Source organism: Limulus polyphemus, unplaced genomic scaffold, assembly GCF_000517525.1.
Source record: "Limulus polyphemus unplaced genomic scaffold, Limulus_polyphemus-2.1.2 Scaffold3275, whole genome shotgun sequence".
NCBI classification, from domain to species: Eukaryota; Metazoa; Arthropoda; class Merostomata; order Xiphosura; family Limulidae; genus Limulus; species Limulus polyphemus.
In genome coordinates, this window is record NW_013668885.1 from 100,497 (window position 1) to 117,811 (window position 17,315).

The 17,315-nt window shown below is 34.6% G+C and overlaps 1 protein-coding gene across 1 annotated transcript in view; it reads left to right on the top strand.

Annotated features, from left to right (window-relative positions):
* LOC106469049 (transmembrane protein 94-like) overlaps positions 1-17,315 on the top strand; it is a 100,951-nt gene that overhangs the window by 76,614 nt on the left and 7,022 nt on the right. The window contains exons 22-25 of the mRNA XM_022397445.1: positions 1,021-1,252; positions 3,834-4,042; positions 5,718-5,892; positions 14,399-14,644. Of these exons, the coding sequence (XP_022253153.1) occupies positions 1,021-1,252; positions 3,834-4,042; positions 5,718-5,892; positions 14,399-14,644 (862 nt within the window). The remainder of the gene's footprint in view (positions 1-1,020; positions 1,253-3,833; positions 4,043-5,717; positions 5,893-14,398; positions 14,645-17,315) is intronic.

Genomic DNA, 17,315 nt, shown 5'->3' on the forward strand with positions numbered 1-17,315 from the left:
TCCAGAACAGTAGTTAGGCTGTAATGGAAGGTATGTAGTGTAGTTTACAGAACAGTAGTTATGCTGTAGTGGAAGGTATGTAGTGTAGTTTACAGAACAGTAGTTAGACTGTACTGGAAGGTATATTGTAAAATTTCCAGAACAGTAGTTATGCTGTAGTGGAAGGTATGTAGTGTAGTTTACAGAACAGTAGTTAGGCTGTACTGGAAGGTATGTTGTAAAATTTCCAGAACAGTAGTTATGCTGTAGTGGAAGGTATGTAGTGTAGTTTACAGAACAGTAGTTATGCTGTAGTGGAAGGTATGTTGTAAAATTTCCAGAACAGTAATTATACTGTAGTGGAAGGTATGTAGTGTAGTTTACAGAACAGTAGTTAGGCTGTAGTAACAAGTATGTTGTATAGTTTACAGAACAGTAGTTAGGCTGTAGTGAAGTATGTTGTATAGTTTACAGAACAGTAGTTAGGCTGTAGTGACAATGAATAGTCAAAGACATTAATGGTTAAAAGCATGAATAACACTTTTTCGTGTTACTTAACTTTTTCCAAGACTGTTTTTTCTTGCATTGTTGTACTACCGGTTTACAGGGTTTAAGAAAAACAAACTTGTTTGTATTTTGGAGTTGTTCTACTTAAAGATACTTCAGGCAGCAGAACTTGAGAACCAGTGATCCACTTGTTATTAATGAAATTTATATATGTCTTCTCAGACTTCTTGCTTAATGCTATGTTTAAATGATTATCGTGATGCATATAACTTGTGTGTGTTTATTCATTAAAGGTGTTATATGCTATCAATTATGTCTTACTAGTCATTCCAACACTCTTTTTTTAGTTTTATGTGATGGAAATACCTCTCTCGCTCTACAATAAACGTTTTAATACTATTATAAAGTAGCATGATTTAATAAAGTAAAACATTTAATATTTCCATGAACACAAGTATTCATTAAAAGAAAAGAAGCTTTACACAAGTGATAGTCATTTTGTTTTGTTCTCTCTCTGTGAATTTATAATTAAAGATTACATCGACTAAGTAACCATCTACAGAATGAAAAAGATGAAGAGGATGAGGAAGAAGAGTGTACTGAAACAGATCCTTTAAACAGGCCTAAAACTGAAGTTGACATATTCCTACATGAAACTGAAGATGAAGACTTGGGAATTAGTGGAGTTGACTTGTCACCACAACATAGTCACATGACTGAAAGCACTGAGCAAAGTGCCCCATTAACCTTTGACATGTCAAATAGAGTAATGTATATTTGTAATTTTGTTAGGCTCCTGCTACTTCTTTAGTAACATATACAAATAAAATACTTAATAAATATTAAGTAAAGACAAAAAATAAAGTTGCCTTTTTTGTGTGTGATTGCTATAAATGATGATTTCCCACTTCCTGGTCTCATTGTCTAATCCATCCAGTACTGTGTTTGCCATTTAAAAGTCATTGTCAAGTGACTTGCTACTTTTTGTTGAAGTATATAAGTTAAATGTTTAAAAGCCTATAAGTTAAGAAATTCTAAATATCAATTCAAGTTTCAAAAGTCTTTAAAACATTAATAACGATATGAAATGATTTAATACATAACGATATAATGTCGAGGAGTGAAAGGTCTGATTTTTGTAATAGTACATACTTTTTTCTGAAGTTTTTAATACAATCCAAGTAAAGAAAGTGGCTAAGAATTTCTGTCTGTTATTAGTTGAAATTTTCTAGCATCATTGAAGTTTATTTGATAGGTTAAAGTTTTGTTTAGTTATTGAGATATATTTTCTTATTTATGACAATTTAGAAAGAGTTTGGAAACTTATAGTTTACTGTCTCTATTGTTTATTTGGTGCCTACTAATTTTATAATCAATAGTTATAGTGAACAAAGTGTTTATTGATAAAAACACCTTGTTGATACTAATTTTTAGCTTAAAGATGTAATTGTGATTGCTTTAATTAACTGTGCAATTTGTATAATAATTTAGCTTGTATGTGTTTTTTTTTAGAAACCTTAACCTTATCATGAAATATTTAATGTCAAACATGAATCAGGCTATGCAGAAGATTTTTCTTGATTCATGATTTTTGGCTAATCCAGCAAACTTTTTCTCCATAATTTGATTTAAAAGTTTATTGGTTGTTAAGCATCTTTTTTAGCTCTATTTTTGAGATGTCTGTTTGATAAAGAATCAATAAAAATACTGAATCAATTTTTTAAAGTTTTTTAACTTGGCACCTTATAATTACATAAGTACTTGTGCTCGTCATTAAAGTGTGTTACTATAAAAGGCTGATATGTTATGTACAAACAGAGAAGGAACGCACGGGCATAGCATACTTGTACTTGTTTTTAGCTGGAATGCCACTGTTTCAAACGAATCCCACCTTACACAGTTAAATGTGTTCCAGCACCTCTTTACTTGGCACTGTACTTGGCATGTACAAATGTAATTAATGTTTGTTACTTAATTACATGCAAATTATCCAACAAAACACAAAAGCTGTTAAATGCAGTTGTTATTATCTTGAAGGACAAAGTATTTTTTAAACTTCCAAGATTAATTTATGGTAGATTTTTAAAAAATCCATAACCACTTCATTTGGTAAACAAAGTAACGTTTATATAAAATTACATGCTTAAGACTTATAAAATAGCAATAGGATAGTAGCATCTTACACAGACACTTGCCTGTTTGAGATAGCTAGTGACATACAAAATTGATATGACTTTAAACCATGCATGAAGTTTCTCTAGTCCTTATTGTTAAATAAAACCAAACATAAGGCACCAGTAAAGGATTTTCTAAGAACTTAAGTAATGCATGGTATATATACCATAAATATGAACAAGAATCTACTGCTTTCATCCTAATATTGAACATTATAGTGATAGTTTATCATGGATCAATTTTTTCCCATTTTCTTTATGATTTACAGGCTTATTCAGGGTGCATTACAATGCTAGATATTTTGTAGATCTATAGCTTAAGTAAAAGTAGTAACTTTCTTCCATTTCAGAAAAATATGGCATCTTATCAATTATAGGGGGATATCGAATATAAGGCAACCACATTTTCAGAAACCCTGAGGAAAAAAAGTAAAAGAAAAGAAAATTGAGTGTCCTAATGTCCTTTTTTAGGTCCGCAAAATGCCTTTCTTATAGAATGTGCATTAAGGAGTTCAGTCTTTTGTTTTTGCCAATGCCTCATATTATTTTCAGTTGTACCAAATTTTTCAGCAATGTTTCATTTTTTCTACCTCGTGTACCACCATAATTTTAAGAATTGCATCATAACTCAGTCACAATCCTTTGTTAATTTGACACTTTCTTGTTTCCTGTCTTTCAATGTGATCAGTCATTCTTGCATTCTACCACTAAAATAAGACTCACAGATAACAATTATTATAAAATTTAAAATGAGCACAGTCAAATCAATAATGCACTAACAAAATTAATGCTATAACTGAACAGCCTGCAGGTGGATTAGTTGCAAAAATTAGCAATTATCTTGAGCAAACATCTTGCTCATTCGCATGTGTAGACAGATGTTATCTTGGACATTCAGGAATGTGACAGGCTAGAGTAGGGAGAAGGGGTCTGTGGTCAACCGCGATTATAAGGCAACTATGAATTTTACAGCCTAATTATTTACAAAAAAAAAAAACATCGCCTTATAATCGGGCCAATACAACATTTAAAAAAAAAACATTCTTGGAATCTGTTAGTGTTTAGTTTTGTTTCTTCAACTGTAACATTCATATTTAACATGGCAGTGTTGTATTTGGTGAATGAATAGGAAAGAAGCAATACAGACTGATTGGTTGCATTGTTTGTCTCTAGGCTAAACTCCCAAAAGGGATTGAGAACATTCGACCACACATCGAGCGTGTGGACAATGTTCCATTGTTAGTATCTCTCTTCACTGACTGCACAGCAGAAGCTACACGAGAGATGATAAAGATAATGCAGGAATATGGAGAGGTAGTTTGCTGTATTGGAAGTTCTGCTAGTGTTCACAACATGCCTGTCTTCCTGCAGGCTGATGTCAGGTAAGCAGTTGAATCCTAATCTTTAAAAATATCCCTCATCTGTTACTCATGTTAACAGAAAATATTTCAGAGTACTCAACTTTACAAATGAAACTGATAATCTCAAAAATCCTCTGCTACATTGTTTTAATACACTATCTTAAACACAGAGCTACTTATTATACCTGAAAGAGTTAACAGTAGATAAATCATGATTAAATATAGCTGAATGTAAAAAGAAAGGTCAAATTTCCAAAAGTTCACTGGTTATTAAGCCATGACAAAGTTATCCAGGGCTTTGGCCTCTGTCTCCAAGTCCTTCTCTTTAACCGTTGCTCTGTTCTACCATCCTCATTCTTTTGGTTGTCAAGAACATGGAATATACATCACTTATTCTCCACAGACACATTGTCGTCAAAGAAGGTGTGAGTAATGAGCTCCTCAAACAAATATTAGAGGTAGTGAATAAATTTTTTAAGTGTGGTGTTGGACATCTGTAGTTCTGAGGTCTTGTGAATATGAAGAGCCTGGATGAACTGCAGGTCATTTTTTGGAGCAGACAATGAAAAGGGTGTTCAGTACTATGCTTTAATGTAAATGAAACACATACGGCCAGACATTCCCATCTTTGTGGAAAGTACCACAGAACTTTAGCATATGAAGTATTGACGACTAAGAAGGTTTGTAACATACAACTGACAGTGTTGAATTGATTTGATATATGAATGTTTTCAGTAACTTCTTGCTATTAACAATGGTGACGGAAGAATTGTGCTGCTTATAAGAGACAACTAAGTTATGAAAGAAATTACTTTTAAGGCTCATACACTGAACGTTTTAGGTAAATATTTTAACCACTAAACTGTGTCAGAAAACAAGTGAAAATCCTTGCCCTCTAGACCTGTGTGTTATTTGGTGCATAAAACATAATAATTATGCTTATGGATGTAATCCTTAAAAGTTAGGTAAACATATTAATATCTGCAGCCTCATTCTGCCAGGAGGAATTTGAAAGCAATCTGAATATAAAGCTAAAACACATCACAAAATTTTATTTAAGAAGTCATATAAATACTACTGTATTTCTTTTGCTAATTTTTCTTTCTGAATGCATAGTTTGAAGTAAAGAGCATGTTTATGTTAAATTTAAAAAATTCATTAACAAGCATTAGGAGAAATAAATGAATTAATAACTAAGAATATATTTGGAATAGTTTGTTGAAACTGAACTTTAGTTATTAATGCTAACAACCTTGAAAGCAAATTTTTGGATAATATAAAATTTCTTTGTATGTTTAAATTCATTGGTAAATGAACTGTGTAAGTGAACCACTGATTCTTTAGAATTTTTTGAAAAAAGTAAGACCAGAAATAAGTATTTATATTAGAAATGACTGACTGTTTAAACTTAACTGTACAAATTAGCATTGGTAATGAACACTGTTTGGATAACTTTGTTTCTGGTATTTAATTTGGCTGAACCAGGTAGTCATTTGATAACTGGTTTACAGTTATCTCCTCTATAATAAATAATATATTTGTGTGAACAACAACAACTTCAATTTAAATTTTTACATCAAGTTCTGTAATGGTTAAAAGAAAATGTCTCGGGAAATGCATATATTTGGTTAATATATCATTGAACTTGTTCAATAAGTAGTTGCAAGACACACATGACTGTTTGATATGATTTCAGTATTGGAATTGAGCCTCTGTATCCCCAGTTGTGCATGAGGCAAACTCGCTTTGAAAAGCAACAGAATACAAATTGGATAAGTCCCACTGGCCTTAGTCACCACCTGAACACACTCCCTTGCACCATCACCTACTCTCGAGAGGATCCTGTCAGTTTATTCCATGTTATAATGGAGGTAAGACTCTAGAATAAAGAAGGTATGATGTGTTACCAGTTGTTTAATGATACTGTCCTAGTATATTCTATGTTGTAAAGTTATGCTGTAGTACTGTTTGTTTAATGATACTGACCTGGTATGTTCTGTGTTGTAAAGTTATGATGTATTACTGTTTGTTTAATGATACTGACCTGGTATGTTCTATGTTGTAAGGTTATGCTGTGTTACTGGTTGTTTAATGATACTGTCCTGGTATGTTCTATGTTGTAAAGTTATGATGTATTACTGTTTGTTTAATGATACTGTCCTAGTATATTCTATGTTGTAAAGTTATGCTGTAGTACTGTTTGTTTAATGATACTGACCTGGTATGTTCTGTGTTGTAAAGTTATGCTGTATTACTGTTTGTTTAATGATACTGTCCTCGTATGTTCTATGTTGTAAAGTTATGATGTATTACTGTTTGTTTAATGATACTGACCTGGTATGTTCTATGCTGTAAAGTTATGCTGTATTACTGTTTGTTTAATGATACTGTCCTAGTATGTTCTGTGTGGTAAAGTTATGATGTATTACTGTTTGTTTAATGATACTGTCCTAGTATGTTCTATATTGTAAAGTTATGATGAATTACTGATTGTTTAATGATACTGACCTGGTATGTTCTATGTTGTAAGGTTATGCTGTATTACTGTTTGTTTAATGATACTGACCTGGTATGTTCTATGTTCTAAAGTTATGCTGTGTTACTGATTGTTTAATGATACTGACCTGGTATGTTCTATGTTGTAAAGTTATGATGTGTTACCAGTTGTTTAATGATACTGTCCTGTTATGTTCTATGTTGTAAAGTTATGCTGTGTTACTGGTTGTTTAATGATACTGTACTGGTATGTTCTATATTGTAAAGTTATGCTGTGTTACTGATTGTTTAATGATACTGACCTGGAATGTTCTATGTTGTAAAGTTAAGATGTGTTACTGGTTGTTTAATGATACAGTCCTGGTATGTTCGATATGGGTTTGTGGATTTTTACCTGTTACAATACACCACCTTTTGTTTTCCAATGCCATTAAGTAAAAGGGATTTTCGATACGGTACATTACCTCTTCTCACATAAATAATTATTCTCATTCAGTGCTGCACTCTATATGCAAGTTTTTTTATGCATGCCACAAGCCTTCTATCTCCCCTCTATTGGAATTGACTGATTCTAATGTGTCTCTCATGCAAATCATCAGGTGTCAACCCTCCACCAATAAGAGTGCAACATACTGTCATGATGAATGTGGCTCCCTCTATTCAATTCTACTGAACTATCACTTCTTGTTTGGCAGTACTTGTGTTCAGACATTTTTTCTTTTGGTGCTCTTCATGTGAATCGTGGTTTTATTAGTTTAATTGCCGAAGTGGATTTCTTGAAGAAATCCTTTAACTTAATTTCCCAGTCTTTATATTTTTTCTCTCTCTCATATATTTTACATCAAACACTTTTGTTTGATTTACATATTTTATGATGAATACTGAGGTTCATGTTCCCACATCGGGCGTTATACCTCCATCACTATTTTCACAGGCTGCAGGTGGGGGAAACCTGCTATTGGATTTCTCTGCTTTTATCCATCATGAAATTGATCATTATATGCGTAAACCACTAATCCTCTTGAACAAGCCAAACCTGTTCAGGCCGATGAAGATTTTATAGCCATTTTACACCGCCAGATTTTGCCGTGTTTTTTCCTACTCCTCCTATATTTTCAGCTAGGCCTAATAGAGCATTTTTCTACATGATTTCTCAGATATGTTATGTTTTATGTAATTCCTCATTTATTACCTCCAAGTTGGCTCATTTCTCGTTTTTGGCTCTCGTTTTACACACATAGTTTCACTGTACTTGGGATTTCCTAGGTTGTAATGTGACCTTGTCCTGGGTACTTTTTCTGCCTCTTTCTGTTTTGGATTTCTGTATTTTTCTTAGATGATATGTTTTCAATCATGTATCTTGGACTTTGGAATCTCATGTTTAATCTGTGTGTTAACACTTGACCCTTTCCTCTTTGGTTGCACATTTGTTGCAGTTGGAGCCACGACATGGCCCTGTACCTTTTCCGTCCTGGCCCTTATCTACTCGTCTTTGTTCCTCTTCTAGGGGTTTCTCATCTCATTGTTTTATTCATAGTTGATGGGCATGTCGCCAACAGAACCAGAGACTAACCAAAGGGTTCTGGTCCAGTGGGAACTTGACTATATGTGATCTTTTACTCAGTTCCATGTTTTTTTTGTGTTTTATCAGAGGGACTTGCCATCCAGTTCCTTTTCCCACCTCCTTTGTCCCTGGTAACCACTTCCTTCCCCATGACTTGGGATCCTGCCACCAGCCTGAATCTGTTTGGAGCATACAAGGTTTTCTGTCTCCACTGGCCATTGCATCTTTCTTCATCTTTCTCCATGCTTTTATTCCAGGTTAACTGTTATCCTCGCATCAAACTGGAGACTGGCAGCCTGTACTATGTTTGTCCTGCCTCATTCTAATTTTCAGTCTGCCTCATTTTACTTTGAAATCGTTTCTCACCCTTAGGTAGGCTTTTTCTCTAGGTTTATTGATGAGGAATGTCACGATTGTTTATTTGCTTATCCTGATACATTGTCACTCGCAACCCTCTCTTCGATTTATTCTTCACAGGGTAGTTTCTCTGTTTCATGCATTGCCTTTCAGACTTGCTTCGGTCCTGAATGTTTTGTTGGGCATTCAGAGCATTTGTTTGTCACTTATATGCTCTCAGGTTGCACTTTCTTCTTTCAACTGGTTACTGTTTGCTCATTCTGAACTGGAGTCTGCCTGTTACCCTTATCAGCTGCTCCTTGAAGCAGCTATAATGGGCTGTTAGTCAAGTTGGAGAAGTCCTTACTGCAACCTATCCAATATCTTATCCATTTGGGTTTTTTCCTTTTCTACGCCCATCTCAGTTGGGCATGCCCTTCTCCTCTTTGACTTTGATCAATGAGTTTTCAGTTTGATTACAGCTTATGAAGTTCTATCACTTTTGGGTGTGTGATTTTCCATGGTAGCCTCAGCCCCTTAGGTCAGGCTTTTATATGGGCTTTTCACAACCAGTGGAATTTGCAGTGATCCTTTATCTGTCTTATTACCCTTGTCGTCAATCAGCATTGGTGGTTAGATATGACTCAGATGTAGGCAGGTATCCCGCTTCGTCCTCTTCATCTGATTTTTCACATTTTGTGGATGCATCCCTTTGGGGATGTTTGGTGTGGGTTGATCAACTGGAAGATTCAGAGGTTTTGTTTTGTGGCCTAGAGGTCTTATCCTATCAATGTCCTGGAGCTTCTCACTGTAGGTCATGTTTTGGTTCATTTTCTCCTTCTGGCCAGAAAGCATCTGGTAATAATCCATTCTGACTTTTCTTCAGTGGTTGATTATCTCCATCTCTCTGTATTCATACATTGCATCTACTTTTTGGGCCTGCATGCTCAATATTCCTATCATTCTGTGTCATGTTACAGATGCTTTTGCTCTTGTCATGGATCGGATTACCGTCCAGACAACATTTATCTAATGGAATTATCTCTTGATCCTTTTGTTCTCCAGTGGCTTTGACTTTAGTGGGGTACTCCTCACATTAAGGTTTTGTTACGTCCCTTAACCACAAATTGCCTGAGTTTTGGTCTCCGGTTCCTCATCTTCTTGCTCTGGCTATTGATGTTTTCAGCCAGGATTGGACCTACAGATTTGTCTATCCTCCCTTTCTTCTTCTTCTCTGGGTGGTTTCATTCATCCTTGACAATCTGTGTTCAGTCTGTCTGATCGGTTTTTTCTGGCTGTCTCAGCTGTGGTTTCTTCGGCTTCACCAGCTCCAACTTCCTTCTCCATTACCTTTTCCTCTGTCTCCATCCCTTTTTCGCCAACCTCAGTCACTAGTGTTTTACCCAGACCTTCCTGTTCTCTGCCTTCATGCATGGTTTTCCTCTCATCATTGGTGAGGTGATCCGGTTTCTCCAGATGGTTATCCTATTTTCTGGCTTGTTTCATTTGCACTTCCTACATGGAAATTTCTCAATGCAAATGGAATTTTCTGTTGTTGGTTTCTAGATCCAGAGTTTTCCCCTGATCAACCCACTGTTTTTCATCATGCGTATTTACTGTATTGACTTTTGGATCAGGAGTGTTCTGTCTTCTCGGTCTCGGATTTTTGGGTAGTTCTGTCCCACACCTTTCTATTTTCATGATCCTGCAGGTATTTTCCTCTCCTACACTTTACCTGTTGGTGTGTTCCTTCAGGATTTGTCGTTTGCCATGGTGGGCTGCACTTCTGAATGGGGATATTAATGTGGTCCTGCACTGCCTTACTTTACCGTTGTTCGAACCACTCTCCCAGTGTTCTTTGTTTCACCTTCCCTTATGTCTTCCTTCCTTCTCCTATTCACCTGCTTTTTATCCCTCTACATATTGTCTCCTTTCTCCGAATCATTTCTTCTCCTTCACACTTTGGTGGCTCATGAGGATAACTCCTCCGTTTAGCCATTTTCCTTTCCTTCTGTTTCACACATTTATCCTCATCCTGATTCAGATAGGCTTCTATGTCCTGTACATGCTCTTCTCTGTTATATTGCCTGAATGGCTTCCTTCTGTGGTGTCCATTCCCACCTCTTTCTCCTTTGGCAACCATCCTCTGTTCATGTTCTTTCTCCTTCTTCCTTCGCTAATGGGTTCGGCTCTTCATTCGATTGGCTTCTTCCTCTTTGTCATCTTCCTCCCGTACTTTGTATCTTCTCACCAAGTTCAATACCTTACCTTTTTTTTGGCATTTCATCTTCGTCGTCCTTTGGAGGTACTTCTTCAATCGGGCATATGGACTACCCATGATATGTTCATCTCTCATTTGCATCAGATCACAGTTTTCTTCCTCTTTGGGTTATTGTCTTCTGCTTGTAGCCATTCTAGAATATCAGAATTCATTGAGACTGCTGGGCAAGTTTTTTTTTGCTTATTTTTCCTTTTCAGGGGCCCTTGTCCCTTTTATTAATGTTCATTGTTTGGATCCTGCTCTGTGGCGAGTAGTGCCTGACCAGGTATTCTTTAACTGTTCAAATTCTCACTGTCAAGCCATGTCAACTTGCATATTATAATTTCATGGCCACACAACACACACTGCAGAGATGGAGTGTTCCACAAGATAACTTATAGGTTTATAAGTTTGCCTGTTCCAGACCATACCCACCCATGGACTACATAGGTAAAGCAGAAGGAATAGCTGCCCATCCCTGCCATGCTTTGTATTGAATAAATCAATATGGTCTGCTTTTCAAAATAGGGTTTTGTGGTCAACCATTGCACTTTCTCAGGTGTTGTTGTTTGTCCCAACTTTCCACCACGTTTTACCCCCCTTTTTTTCTAGTGGAGTTTGAGAGTCCTTACTACTTTCCAGTTCCAAGCCATTAGGATGGTGGACTGTGGAAGCATCCTCCTGAATAGGTTAATAAAATACAACCAAAATATAGAAATGAGTATAAAACCATTCAGTTGAGAGTAGGGTGGTGGTGTTCTGCTGGTGTAGATGATGTGATATCCTCCAATATGAAACATAAAAACAAATGGGAGTGAGATGTCAAAATTGCAGCTCACCCCCTTCGATTGGGATCCCTCATCCTACCCCCACGTGGATGTTGGTTACTGGTGGCTGGGTTTTGGATTTAGAGTAGAACCAATCAACATAAGTCCTCATGTATGTATTACAGATGTCTATATACATCCCTCATTTATGCTCCATCAGTATTGTGGGTCACAGTGGAGGTAATTGCAGATTGTTATGGTTCTTTCCGTTCTGCTATCCCTCGATGTTTCTTCTTCCGAGGATGTAAATGCACATGGGGTGGTTCCTGTCAATTTAACTTTTGAGGGAGATGGTTTAAATTATGTAGACATCTTTTCAATAATGGATGTTGGGTTCCTGGATTGATCTATCAATTTATCATATTAACATGTGCCCTGTTTATGAGTCAGTGGGTACTAGATTTCCTCTGGTTTCATGAACTTGAGGTGGAGATGGTATGATCCTCATTCCTACCCCTGCCAGATGGCTGGGTTTTTTATTATAGTTGACTTTCCACCAGTATGATCCTCTTTCCTACCCCCACATGGATGTTGGTACCTGGCAGCTGGGTTTTGGATTGTAGTTGACTTACCGATGGTATGATCCTCTTTCCTACCCCCACATGGATGTTGGTACCTGGCATCTGGGTTTTGGATTGTAGTTGACTTACCGATGGTATGATCCTCATCCTACCCCCGGGTAGATGTTGGCTCCCAGCAACATGAATTTTGGATGTTGTTGACTTGCCGTATACGGTCCGTCACACCCTAGCTACTCTACACTTAGGGGTACATCCTTTTAATTTTACCCACTTTTATAATTTCTAGGATTGAGTTTCATAAATATTGCATGGTTCGGAACACTTTCTGGCCATAGTTCTCTCCCAGTTGGATGTGCTTCTCTGTTTTCCGCACATATGTGTGGCATCTTTCTACGATGGGAGAAGAGTATACCTGGTTCAGAAGTGATGCTGTTCCCCACATCAGATCTTAGAATCTGTGGGATTTTAGCTATTTATGTGAGTGGAAGTAACGTAACATATCGAAAGTTATAATTTTCCTACATTGAAAATGTATTTCTGATAGGTACTTACTTCTGCTCACTCTTCCCACCCTTCCTCCCCACAGAAAACCGGTGCTTTCAGCTTCTACCAAAACTCTAGTTGATAGTTTGGTAAAATTGAATAGAGAGAACCACATGCATCATGAGAGTATGTTGCACTCTTATTGGTGGAGGGTCGATGCATGATGATTTGCATGAGAGATGCATTGGAATCAGTTAATTCCAATGGAAGGGAGATAGAAGGCTAGTGGCATGAAAAAAAATTTTTTTTTTTGCATATTGAGGTCTGCACTGAATGAGAATAGCTATTTATGTGAGTGGAGGTAAGTACCTATCAGAAATACATTTTCAGTGTAGGAAAATTATAACATCCCCATATTAAAATTTTAACTCCCCAGTCTTTACACATCTTAATAACTTGAGAGTATGAATACATGTATATTGTATCAGTAAAAGCTAAAACAAATCCTTCCGAAAAGCAATAAATTTTCAGTGGCATCACACTACTTGTTAAATGTAGCATACTCAACCTCATGTTATATTGATTTGGGAGGGGGGGGGGGGTAATTATGTATCAGTATTCGTTGATATCACTTAATACTTTACATTCCTTGTCTTGATAGACTTGAGTGTTATTAGCTTAAGCCATATTGATATCAGAAAGCCAGCATTACCAAATTAAACATGAAATAAACATCACTTAATATTCATGACAATAATGAATCTATAATGCTTAATTAAATGTTGAATACCTGGATCAACTAAAGATAGATACCTAAATCCAGTGTCATATCAGTTTTATGAGAAGTCACAAAAGCATAGAATAGGAAGGTAAGTAAAAATTTGATGTCTTTCTTGGCAGTTGAAAAGTAGAACGAGTTTGTTTTTTTATAAAATATGAAATAATGATGTATAGTTAAAATTTTAAAATTGAAAATTAAGTAACAAAGTTTTCATGTACTAAGGAAAGGTTAGAACAGACAATCAACAGACGTTAACCACAAGCTGCTTTAAAACAGTTATTATGTCTTGAAAATCAGTTATATTAAGTGGAGACAGTTTGAAATGATGTTTTTCAATTATTACAGTATTTTGCCTTCTTTGTATAAAAGGAATTGTATATACCTACTATGGTGTTAATAGGCTTATCATAATACTTTAATGTAAGGTATTTCAATTGGAAATCAATCTTGAAATCATCAGTATTACACAAGGAGTCTTAGAGCATAAAATCCAGAAAAAAAGTTTCAGGTTTTCATGACCTTCAAAGTGAAGACATTGGAAATTTTTAATAGAATTAGGGACTTAATAATAACATCTTTAAATACTTTAAGAAGTCTTGCAATGAAAAAAATTAAAAAATTTATTAATTGTATTTGACTTTGAGTAAATGATCTCTAACTAACAGTAAAAACTGTTCAAAGTTTGTTTCATACATCAGCTTCAGGATTAACGAGAGATTTTCGTGCAGAGTGGAACATCAGTTCTGAAGAACTTACAAAAATAAAACATTTAATAATTTCATACAATTGTCATTTAGACCATGCCAGAAATGTTTATATATATATTGGTCTGTATTTTCACACATTACTTTCTTTTCATACTGGTCTTAAACTGATACATTCAACAAACTGGGCAGAGTTCATTTAAACAGATGTTGAACCATTTCCACTGTTACCTCAAGTTGCAAGTTGTACAAAATCATTAACAAATGGAAAGCTTATAATTGCAGTTAGTTTTTGTTGTTCAACAGTAATTTGGAGTCAGTTTTAGTTTTTTTACATGTTTGTATAAGTATTATAGTAGTTTTAGTTGTCCACATTAGAATTATTCTTATGTCATTTTTCTCAAGGCTCGACATTTTATGGCAGAGATGAGGAACAGTTTTCAGTTTATGTTGTGCTGCTGTCTCAGCCTGGCACTGACAGAGCTGTTAGGAGCTCTCTTCTTTCTGCCCCTTCCACTTCCTCCTGGACACATCCTCTGGTTACAGTGTCTGATCATTCCTTTGTTAAGTTTCTCATTGTTGGGTCTACCTGTAGATCCCCATGTTATGACCATAGCCACTGGAAAAAACCTCAAAGTTGTTAGCAAACAGGTAAGTTGTGTATTGTGAAGTAAGCTGTGCATTATTGAGAGGATCTGTAGGTCCATATGTTATGGGAAAATAATCTGGGACTTATTACGAGCTAGTTAGTGGTTTATTATTGAGTCTACTCATGTTACAACAATAATCACTAGAGGTTAAAAGATGAGGACAACAAAATGACTTCATGCATGCTGTGTAGAAATACTACCTTGTGAGCTTTGTTCTTTCTTAAGTGTGCCTTTATGACTTCCATCACAGTTGTAGTAGTCCAATTTTACTAGCTTCAATAATGTAGTTTATTTAAGTACAGCTTCAAAGATCTAATTTTTATCATAAAATGAAACATGCAAAAGTACTCTTAAAGTAGTCAATTGATAAAAGCTCTGAAAACAGTTCTTTCAGACAAAATTCTTACTTTTTCAAGGCTACAGCTTACACTGCAAAACCTTCCCACCAATGATAATTTTATGTGGCTGTCTCTCAAAGACTACCCAAAGATTTTAAATACTGTTTTAATCCAATCCTTTTCTGTGGACCATTGTTTGAATCTTTCCTCCTTCCATTAATGATTTTCTGTAGTTGATTCTTTGTTGTTGATCTGTTGTCTTTAAATGAGGGTACCTAATTATTGAAAAGGAACAAAAAGAAACATTTTTACACTGAAAAGAAACAATTTATATACATTTTTATATATTAGTAGTATGTTTTAATTGAATGATGTTATTATTGTTTTTTATGAATATCAAAATATAAAAGTAATTAAGAAAAACTTCTTTTCTTTTTGAGCTCTTACAAAAAGAGATCATCTTTGTGGTATTGGTATTTTTTATTTGTTTGTTTATGTAATGAACCAATTAATTTATTAATTTTTGTATTTATTCTTTACATATAGAGCCAGTGTTATTGGCATGTCTTTCTTGTAGTTGTTTCTTTGAGGTATAATAAATAAAACCTGTAATGTTAAGCTAGTTTCAATCTCAGATTTTCTCTAAAGATTTATTTTGTAGCTTCTAACTTTAGCTTCTTTAATTTTGTTGTAAAAATTTTCCTTTTTTTTTCAGTAATTAGGCAGACCTGTCTTTAACTGCTTTTTGAAACCTTATTACACACAAACACACTAATTGACCATTTTGAATGGTTGGCTCTTATCACATGTGGCATTGTCATTGCTTCTTCTAGCCATCTCCAAAATTTATTGAAATGTTTAATGAATTCTCTTTAGTGGGAGTTATCCAAAGATAAGAAAAGTGTAGTTCTGTGGAGAAACACTCAGTGTTATTAATGAAGGTTGTTATACTGAAAGATATTCATTGGAGTTAAATAAAGAAGACATTTTATAAATGTGTTATTGTTATGTAGTTTTGGTTGAAAAATGAGAAATTTTAAATAAAATACCAAATATATTACGAACATCAGCACGACACAAACAAACACAGTTTTGTTAGTTGTTGATTTGATACCTTAAAATCAATATTAGATAGATTAAAAATGCTCTGCAAACTTGAAGGATATCAAAAAAATTTTTTGCAGAAATGTACAAAATGTCCATACTTGAAGTAAAAGATTAGACTCAAAACCAACAACCCCGGGTATGACTTTTGTAGTATCTTAAATATTTTTGAAATATGAAGTAATAGATGAAAGGTGCATAAGTTATTAAGTCAGCTTCTAACAAGTTTTAAAAAACAAAGGTATATATAGCTAAAATATACCATTTTAGCTGGTTGTTATAAGACTTTGTATTATACACTCTTGTAGTTTCCAGTAGAAGTGTTTTTTTTACTATCACCAAAGCATCATAAAGAAACATTTTTATGGTTTGAAATTGAATTACTGTTATGTAATTAAATTTGAATCATAAACTATATTTTTTTATAATTACTCCATTACTTAATTACTTCATTAAGTTTATTTATTTATTTATGTTGAAAACCTGTTTAAATCTGATATTTGGAACTATTTATGTTTAACATTTTTATCCTGAGTGTTATTCCAGATAAAAGTCTAATCTCAAAGTAGGGGTAATCAGATAGCTTGTTTCTATACCATTTTTGTATAAGAAGAGATATTACATTTTTTATTTATGGTGTTCTTGAGTGCTTGTTAACTCAACATATAGTAACATAAATTAATTTAAGTATGTGAATAATATTATAGCATTGCATCTAATTCATTACTCCATGTTATATGGCAGACCAGCTGTTTAATGATGATATTAAAGACTTTGTTTCACCAAAAGTAAAATTGAAAACGTAATCTGTGACATAAAGGTCTAATGCAGGGTCTAATTCACTGCACCCTGTGTTATATATTGCAGTTTCACCTATTCAAACCTCATCAGCACAGCTTGAAATACAGTTAGGCCTCTTATAATTGTTATGTGTATTTATGGGATTTTTGAGTCCTTTGTAAACTCATTATATGTTAATATTATATTATATACACTAGCTGGAGTACTTGTCCCCTAGACAGAAGTTATGTAAATTCATGATTAATGAAAGGTTATTTTAGGACATGAAAAGTTGCTTCTCTTATATGTAATTGTAGAAAACACACATAAAAACTGCAAAACACAAAATGTGAAACTGCAACTTTGTATGTATATCCCCATGGACCCAATTAATCTCTACACCAAATTGGTGAAGATCCATCCACAAGAAGTGAGGTAGTAGGTAAAAAA